Genomic DNA, 9,424 nt, shown 5'->3' with positions numbered 1-9,424 from the left:
TGTATAACGCTCACATCTTTATGGGGACGTAAAGAGAGTAAAGAGTTTGCTGACTGAATTCAATCTTGCAGTCAATCAGCAATGCTTAGGTTAGTATTCAGATCGTGACGGCATCTAGGAGCGTTTAACGATATACCATAGTATGATAAAGTGTTTCTGTGCCCCGAAAAGCGTACGAGACTGTCTGCCCTTTGTCATCCTTGAAACCATGCATAGTAATCGCTTATTTATTCACCGCCGCAAAAAAGCAGAGGCTGCGTGGTTACCGTACCATTTGCTTATTGGCCGCCTTTATTGCATGTGAGATGTAACAATGGTGCGCATTAGCAATAAAAAAACTCCAGTTCTGCGGTGCCCTCACCATCACACTCTCACCAAACGTCACAAGAATTGATTAGAGTTATTTCAAGGAAGGCGGGGTGCGTGGAGATGTTCGTGGAACCTAAACTTGTTCCCTGTCTTTTCAGGCTGCCTGGCGGGTACCTGTGCGGCCACTGATCTCTAGCAACGCGTTAATAGTGCATCGCTGAACCTCCTGCATGCACAGCACGACTCCACAGAATCGCTCGATCGCGTGCAAAACTTCGACGCCCATCCCGGAGTCCATGCCAAGGTCCACGAGACTGATGGTAGGGTTTATCGACGACGGGTCCTCGAAGCCTGCGGTACGTCAACGAAAAACAGTAATTTATTAAATGCTGCAAACTGAGGCTTCTGCTAAGACACAACAAAAAATCTCATGTGCTGTAAAGTGCATTCCATTTAACAGAAAGGGATTAGATGATGCCTGTCCTGCAGTCGACGCTTTAGAGAATTTTTTGCCTGCCGGCCCAATCTTTCTAAAACAATTAAAGCGAGGCAGTTTTCTTGTTTTAACACTAAGTACTTTGTACAGTGAATGCTGCATTGAATTTTGCTTTGCTGTAATAAAGAACACCACTGTGAGGGTAGAACAGGGAAGATTAGCATAAGAGTACGTGGTTAGAGAGCATTGAACCGAACATTAATGCCTGCAGAATTAACTGCGAGTAGCCGCATTTTCTAGCTTTAGTGAAATAATCCTCATTCATTTTTCTTCTTGGGCCGGTTGGTGCATATCGATCTTTTAAAAAGTTTAGCGCAAATAGGGAGAGGCCACTAGAAAGACGGCACCCATACTTTGTCGTGGTTTGTCCCTGCTTGCGGTAGGACGTTTTATAGGATCGATTAATTAAATAACAATGCCTAGTGCTTCTACACTACCAAAGCAGCGCTGAGTCTGGCGTATTCGATACCTACACGAGGAGCTTACCAATTATTTATCCCGTCTGTTTTATTTTGTTTTCTACCAAGAGTAGATTGGTTTCCAAGCCTCTCTGGCGGTCGCTCGGCGTCCACTTTTCTCATTTCACATCTATCGGGCTTTTATTTCGTATGATGTTCAGTTCTGGGCTATTCTAGCCGTCATAAGGTCGACGCTGGCGGGGCAACGACTATGGAACGAGGTAAGATCTAATGCATTGTAAACATTACTCAATTTGTATAGGCGATATACTGATCTTGCACAGACCACAAGCACACAGAGCAGCTAGGGCAGATTGGGCAGGATTCGCCATAACCATAACCAGGCCATAACCAGGCGGTGACTGCTTGTATTGCAAATTGCATGCGGCAAACATAGGATGACCTAAAAAATTGGGCAACTCAGTTTACGTGACATAGGTGGTTGAGGGTGGTTAAGGATAAGTTCGCGGGTGATCAGCGACGAAAAACGCCTGGTGATTCGTCTTTATCGCCTTCTTACAATGCCCGCTGTGGACGGCACTGCGGACTCCGACGACGGAGCGAAAAAAGCTGAGGATCGAGCTAAGAATGCTCTGAAACAGCTGGTACGTACCAAGAATGCGTGCCACGGAATGGAGAAGCGCTTCCTCGGGATTATTTTCAGACGTGGAGTCTTCGTCTACCTCTTGGACATCATTACGGATGACAGTTTCACTCTGAAAGAAAGCAGAAGCATGCACTTACAGTCATAAAGAAAAGCCTTTTAGACTGTGAGGCGGATATCCACCGCCTGTTGTGTGTTTGCCCGACGCTGAAGCCGACGAGAATTCGGCACCTGGCGGCGGTGGGTCTCTCACCGGACAATCACCGGTCTCTCACCCGACTCTGCTATCTGAGCGGTGGCAGACCGATCGTAGGAAAGAAAAAAGAAAGGATTGCAATAGTCATTGCCACAGTAGTCGCTATTTTCAGCGCAACGCGTTCAAAACGCCTTGCAAATAGCCTCGAACTAGTCAGCTAAAGTTGGAAAGTAATCAAAAACTTGGATTGACTTATTTTGTGTGAGTTCAATGCTCATAACCGTAAGAAAATCTACATAAAGTATGGAATAAGCAACAGGGGCTGCCATCCTGAAGATTTTTGACATCCCCCAGGCCAGTTTCTGTGCTGCTCAACCTCTTGTCATTTGTACCGTTGCCGTATGTATGTTAGCAAAGCGGATCGAAGATGAAAAATTATCTATTACACTTGAAATGCCGCATTTGAAGGGTGGTCAAGTGCAGATCACGCATGAAATTATTTCGTAGACTGACGATTTTCGGGTTCATAATCGCAGTGAAGAATGACATCATCAGGTAAACTGGTAGATTTCCATGGCACTTCTTTACAAACTGAGCCGCCTATACAATTCCGTCCCGCGGCAGCAGTTTCGGTAAAAATGTGGCCGAGAGCCATGCGAACTGAGGTTTTTGTGCTCGTAATAAAGGCGAAATCTTGCTGAACGTCATTGAAAAAAAAATGACCAGATTATGCGTTCGTCTTTTCACGGGCCTGAGAAAGCGTTCTTGCAACTTTCTAAAACAGAAAACATGATACCGAAAAAAACAGCGCACACAATACAGGGACGAAGAAAGGAAATGACAACACGAGCGCTTCGTCGCTGTATAGTGTGCGCTGATTTTTCAGTATGAGTACATACCAACTCGCCCAGTCTTCTACTTTGAGAAAACATGACTTTGTCAGTTACGTGGATAACAAGAAATTCGTCCGATGCTTTCAATGTGCATAACAATTCAGAACAACGAAAGCCTAATTTAAACCACAAATTTAAGCGTTCCTCGAAATTAAAATGCGCAACACTCTTTTACAAGTCACGGCGTCCAGCGTCATCAAAGTTTTATGGAACATCAAACCAATTCCAACAAAAATTGCTTCTATACTAGTAGTTATTTGCCAATCGTAAAGAAAAATTTAGCACTCAGAGGAGTTAGAAGTGTCCAAGAAATCATCACACACGAGCCAACGAATTTGATCAGCAGGAATCGCTGGATAATATCCTCTAATGATTACACATAACTATGTATGCAGTTAGAACAATGTTAGGTATATTCAAGGCAACTCCACGGTACACAACTGCTAGATTCACAAAACCTGTCCGATCATTAAAGAATGACTAAGCGCCTACTATGATTAAGGCGAACACTACCTGCAGCAGACAATGAGGCGCAATCTCCACCACGATGGCGTCCGGTGGCACATGCCGCAGGGCCTCGCAGAAGAGCACTGGATTCAGGAAGTTGTTGACGAAGTAGTCGGACGAGCACTGGTTGACGGCGGCCTCGTTCCAGCGACTCTCTGGAACCGACGAACTCACCCAACGCTTGGTGCGAGGCTTAGCTTCTGGAAGCACCTGTGGCATGGTTAAGCAAGCATTGTGCACTAAGTGTAGGTGCCGATAATCACATGCTTCTGAGGTTATCGGCAATACCACCTGATTACTTCACTGATTGCCCGCATTGAGGAAGCTTCTGCGCCTGACTGCGCTTGCGTACATGCCCAATAACTCTTCACGCTTCTGAACATGGCATCAACTGTTTTTATGCGTTTGAACATAACTGTATTAACCTCCTAACTCAGAAGCCACGGTTGTCGTTTTTGCTAAATTATTCATGGTACTTTGATCTTATGCACTTCCATGTGGCAGAGATTTAGAGGAGTGTTTTTCTCCAGAAGTTACAAGCGTGCAAGATATATCAATAGTTTTAACTAATAATAATAATAAAATCGGTTTTTGGGGAAAGGAAATGGCGCAGTATCTGTCTCATATGTCGTTGGACACCTGAACCGCGCCGTAAGGGAAGGTATAAAGGAGGGAGTGAAAGAAGAAAGGAAGAAAGAGGTGCCGTAGTGGAGGGCTCCGGAATTGTTTTTGGCACAACATGGCATGCGCAGTAGAACACGTTCCAGGGCAAGTTGTGCGCTTCATCTATTTAAGCTATGGCATGTGCAGAAGATGGTGGTCCCGTGCTCCATCCTAGTGGCCAAATTTCATCCTCACCAGGCGGCAGTAATTGCCGTTACTCATGATTGAGGTTTGTTTGCTTTGGTTTATGAAGGTTTAACGTCCGAAAGTGACTCGGGATATGAGGGACGGCGCAGTGAAGGGCTCCAGAAATTTCGACCACCTGGGGTTCTTGAACGTGCACTGACATCGCACAGTACACGGGCCTCTAGAATTTCGCCTCTATCAAAATTCGACCACCCGGGATCGAACCCGCGTCTTTCGAGTCAGCAGCCCAGCGCCATAACCACTGAGCCAACGCGGCGGCGGAATGACGTTTGTCATGACTTGTAAGATATTATTGGCAAACGGGATTTTCCATAGAGAACCGTAACCAGCTTAGGCCGAGTTACAAAACAACAAACTCAATGCTTTTTTGGTTATATTTTGTTACCGCTACAGATAATGCAACCAGTAACTGCTCCATACTAGGTGGATGCTTTAGTAATGCGTTACTGGTGCAATGGCCCTGGGAGAACTTGGTCAATGAAAACAATGAAATCTCGCATTCTTATCGACAATAATGTCTTCTAGAATTTGCCTATAGTCGGATTTTGAGAAGATCGCTGATTGAATAACGGCATTCGTGAAGTTAGATACAGGCCCAACTAATGTTCGCCTTGCTGAACTTTTACCTGCATCAAGGTGAAAGGTCGAGTTCGTTGGCGACAACAGTCTTCTCGAAGATGAAGCAGCGTGGAAACGTAAGAAATAAGTTAAGAAGGAGCACGTGCGTGTGTACGGCGTTGTATAATACGTAATGCTAAAGCACTGATGTGAGAGTTTGTTTTTCACCTTTTTGTACTCTTCTCTTAAAGCCGGCGCCACGCTGCTTATCAGCTTGCTGTGGAACGCCACGCCCATGCTGTCCACCTTCCGGGCGAACACGTTCTCAGCTGTGAGATCTTCGACCAGCTTGGCCACGGCCTGGGCTGGTCCAGACACGGTGACCGAGTCCACCGCGTTGTGACACGCAGGTTGCACTCCGTCGGAACACCGCTTCTTCAGAAACTACTTTTCCACCAATGTTCTTTTTTCATTACTTTGAAATGTATTTTAGCCTGAAATAGCGATAACATTCTTACTTTTGTGCTTCTGTGCCTAAGTTTGATGTAACTATATTTTTGCACCGTTTTGTACAAATGATTTTTCTATATCGTACTAACAATTTATTCATATTGTTTGTATCAATCACTCTTTTAAGATTTGGAACATTGTGCACTCAATTTAACTTGATGCCCCATTCTTCAAATTTTATTTACGCACTGTAGCCAACAGGAGATCCCGCTTATGGTCACCATGAGACCTCCTTCTGTAGTTTTCGCTTTAAGCACTTCACATGTTCTGAATCAAGAAAGATACAAAAAAATGAAACCAGAGCAAACAAACCAGGATTTCCGAGATATTGGAATTTGCAGCTGTCGCCGTAAATTTGCACTTCCCAACAGAAACTGACCAATGGCCGGTGGTTAGTAAGTCGCTGGGAGTTGGTAGCAGATGTGCTAGCATTGGGCAATGGCTGGCCAACTGCTGTGTCGGCTAGTGGTTGGCAAAAGGCAAACAACTGAACACTGGCATAAGTTGGCTGCCGATGCATAGGGAAAGCAAACAAAGGCAGGCACCAGGCACCCCCTGGCCACCAAACACGTGTTATATTTTGAGACAGTTGCGCATAACTAGGTCACAGCTCCGATAGTCTAAACGCTACATGCCATATCTTGACCGTATGTATAACAGCCAACAGAACCTTTTAAAAATATACGGGAATATCACCTTCATGACACGCGCATAGCACATGGTCGTGTTTGAAAAAACGTTTTGTTACGTTTGCACGAGCCCTTCTGGTTTGTATAGTGCTTTTAGAACTTTACCTGTGTGTCGTATCTGCATGCCATTAGACGTCAGTCTTAGTGAGCGTGATAATTTTACTATTCATATTTCACCCATAAATATGTCGGCACTTGGCCAATCACCTACTCCGTTGTTATCAGCTCCAGACCTTTTTTTTTACGTCTAAATTACGGAATATGCAAATTAGGCTGTCAGATTATTTTGCATGTATTTTGTACAGCTGCCATTCTATTGTACTCACTAGCAGTACAAAGGGTCATTTATTCTTAGGCCGTTGTAGGGCAGAGCATGGCCCGGCATCAGCAAGTGAGGATCGGCTCTTGTAAGGTCAATGTCAATCCCCAACCATAGCCCGAGCTGTTTGCTCGGGCCATGAACAGCCTGCTTGGACAATAAATACAAGTTGGTCACAACTCGAAACGTCGCGGATAAAACTTTATTTTTCACAAATGTAACACAGAAAAGGAAAAAAAAGCATGAAGTAGCTTGGTTGAAAAAGCAATGTTAAAATTTGTTTCTTTGGTCCCAAGCCAGTTTATTTAGATATTTAAAATACTGTGGTCTTAAATATAACATGGCAGCTGGGTATACACACACTTGCACAGTAACACAAGACAAAAAGAAAAATACAGCAGGTGAGACCAAACCAACTACAAAATTACCACACCATACAACAACAGTAGTCAAACATTAGAAAACGAGAACACAGTGGTGCCATCCTGCTTATGCCTTCCTACACCCTCACCATGCCCTCCTCCTTCCACGGTAATCCCCAGGAATGGTTCCAGTGGTAACCACCTACCGGTTACGCATTCCGCTGCTCACGTCATACCCTAATCCTTCCATGGTAAACACCCTCCGAGTGCTTCCTATGGCAACGCACCCGCCAGTTAGGCTGACTATCTCGTTTGAGGCACTTTCATCTAGTTCCCTCTACCCAGACTGTCCAGCTCCAACATTCCTTCTTCCAAGGCAGCACTCCACCCGATCCCCGACTATGCCAGCGAGCCTGAGCCTGATGAACGAGTGGGAGTCCAGCTTCGCTTACTGGGAAGCTGGCTGACGTGTTGCACCAGTGTGATCGGCTTGTCACTTCTCAGTTCTTGGGCACCTGCAAGTGATTGAACATGTGCATGGTTTGTAGCACATAAACAGCAAGGCCTTTCACATCGCCCCTGCCCCCCACACTAGATTAGAAATTAGAAATACCTGCCTCTTTATAATGAAAGCTGCAAATTTAGCGCGAATCCGGCAACTATTACCGACATTGAATCGTGCAGCAGATGCTTTTCTTTTTAAGAAAAGTACCTGTACAGTCAAGTGGTTGCTGCTGAATAATGTTTCCACGAAGGCTTAAAGGGGTTGTGAAATAAAAAAGGAGCTGCCTGGCTGTAACTTTAATTGCTTTAATAAGCGTTAGACATGCTGATTCCTAAACGTTTCGGCACAATACTGTAAAACCACGTTAATCCAAAGTCAATGAGACCCCGAAAAATATTCAAATTAACTGACCACTGCAAAACAATCGAACCCAGGCAAAAAATTTCTTTGTGGAAATGCCCTACCTGCGCTAGACGAACATTGCGATTACCGTATATTGCTGCATAACAGTCAAACATTCAGCCCGTAGCCCTTGCTGACCAAAAAAAAGTTAACTCCAAATATAAGTTGACGCATACCCCCTCCATGCCCTGTGCTTCGGCCCGTCGCTGCATTTTGTTTTGTAGTTTCCCACATGATGGCATCATGGCGTGCGCACAACTCCGCACGAGAAATTCGTAACGATGTAATCACAAGGACAGAAATTTGAAGCCGCAAATGGAAATCAAAAGCGAAAAAGCTGCTTTTGCACCCTGCCTCCACACTTGCGTAGTCCTGACTGACTAGCGGAGAACCGAACTGCAAACGATCCTGTAGTTTCGGATGGCATAGCGGTGCATGCCCTGGAGATTATCAAAATCGGAAGCTTGCTCTCAAGCAACCTACCGCTCATCCGAGGAAGCGACCAGCAATGCGAGCAAGCCGGGTAAACGGCGAGCAATTCCATTTTTTTTTTTCAGCGGAACCGATCTGCATACGAATGAACTTTTTTTGAAGCATGCGGCCCGCCAGAAACATGCAACTGCATGGAGCGCATCTACCTGCTGCTTGAACACTACCTTACACCCCGCAAAGAGGTCGGCTCCGGGTAGACTGACCCTAATTTTAGGAAGGTCATTTTTTGAAAAAAGGTCGACCGAACCCTTTAATCATGGCACACTACTCAAAAAAACAGCACAGGCCTGTATAGCATTCAGACAACCTGTTGTGGGGCACGCATTGACGCTGTTGAGGGTGGGAGCTGCTTCGCTGCTAGTTTCCAAATTGCAGTAAACCTTGGTCAAGTCATGGAAATGAACATTTTTACGCGAGACAGGGTTTCATGATAAGCGAAGCCAGGGTGCTGAATCCTGAGATGCATTTCCCCCATTGTCGTACTCTGCACTCATTTCTATATTTTTCAACAATGCTCTGGTAAACATGCCCCCTTTTCTTGCTATAAAAGGCGAGCTCGTGCAACAAACTACAGTTGCAGTAAGCGCCTTGTCCGTGTTCGTTCTTCATTTGTCCTGTATATTTTTGTGCCTTGCATCTTCGAGGCATGTTTTAGCCATGAATGTGCTGTGCTGTGTAGGGTTTAATGGCGCATAAGCAACCAAGGCTATCATGCGCCAAGCTCAAGGTATCAGGAATTGGTTTATGCAGATTTTTACAGATAAAATCTTATGGCTAAGTAGATAGCTTGAAAAGGTATTTTAGCCATGAATGTTAAGTAGAGAGTGGCCATCTGCATATATGGGAATTAACACTTTACACTATTGCACCATACCCTTAAGGCAGAGCTTAAGTGTCCCCTACAATGTTTCTTCGATATGTCGAGGTAGAGAATATGACAGCAACCTCATATCTGTGTTCTAGACCACACTTTTTAGTTCCACACACATACTCGTTTCTTGACTAGCTCTCCTCTCCAGTACACCGCTCCAGGCGTGTGGCACCACCGACCCACTCATCGCACAGCACACTTCACAGCAGCTGCCGCAAATAGACCGTGCTACATATTTCTGCTCTCCGAGCACTGTCCTGCTTCCACTGTAACCCTCCTCCTTCCAGAGTGCTTATCTCAATTACCATTGCAACCACCTTCCTCTTGCACCTTAAGCTGTTTGCCATACCTTTATCCTTCCATGATAAACTTCCTCCTGTTGG

General features: G+C 45.2%; 2 protein-coding genes across 3 annotated transcripts in view; both read right to left on the bottom strand.

Annotated features, from left to right (window-relative positions):
• Window positions 1–3,436: 3,436 nt before the first annotated feature.
• LOC144102291 (fatty acid synthase-like) lies at window positions 3,437–5,322 on the bottom strand. Its single transcript, XM_077635594.1, has 2 exons — window positions 5,120–5,322; window positions 3,437–3,673 (listed from the first exon to the last, which is right to left on the bottom strand). Exons 1-2 carry the CDS (start codon window positions 5,186–5,188, stop codon window positions 3,437–3,439), a joined length of 306 nt encoding a protein of 101 aa, XP_077491720.1. The 5' UTR covers window positions 5,189–5,322.
• A 1,275-nt stretch (window positions 5,323–6,597) lies between these two features.
• Window positions 6,598–9,424, bottom strand: part of LOC144101266 (eukaryotic translation initiation factor 2-alpha kinase 1-like) — a 53,839-nt gene continuing 51,012 nt past the window's right edge. The window contains exon 16 of one of the 2 annotated variants that reach the window (XM_077634362.1): window positions 6,598–7,336. Coding sequence is in view for 1 of the 2 variants with exons in the window: in XM_077634361.1 (XP_077490487.1) it covers window positions 7,272–7,286 (15 nt within the window). In the remaining variant the exon portion in view is untranslated. The remainder of the gene's footprint in view (window positions 7,337–9,424) is intronic. The other variant, XM_077634361.1, reaches the window with a different exon arrangement.

This window comes from Amblyomma americanum, chromosome 8 (assembly GCF_052857255.1).
Source record: "Amblyomma americanum isolate KBUSLIRL-KWMA chromosome 8, ASM5285725v1, whole genome shotgun sequence".
In the NCBI taxonomy this organism is placed as follows: domain Eukaryota; kingdom Metazoa; phylum Arthropoda; class Arachnida; order Ixodida; family Ixodidae; genus Amblyomma; species Amblyomma americanum.
The sequence above is the reverse complement of the archived record's forward strand: the minus strand, read 5'-3'. Positions and strand labels throughout refer to the sequence as shown.

Excerpts from the sequence above, each read along its gene's own strand:
- LOC144102291 (XM_077635594.1), bottom strand. The coding sequence starts at position 5,188 with ATGGGCGTGGCGTTCCACAGCAAGCTGATAAGCAGCGTGGCGCCGGCT. Across the intron at positions 3,674-5,119 it reads TAAGAGAAGAGTACAAAAAG|GTGCTTCCAGAAGCTAAGCC; the intron begins GTGAAAAACAAA and ends ACCATGCCACAG.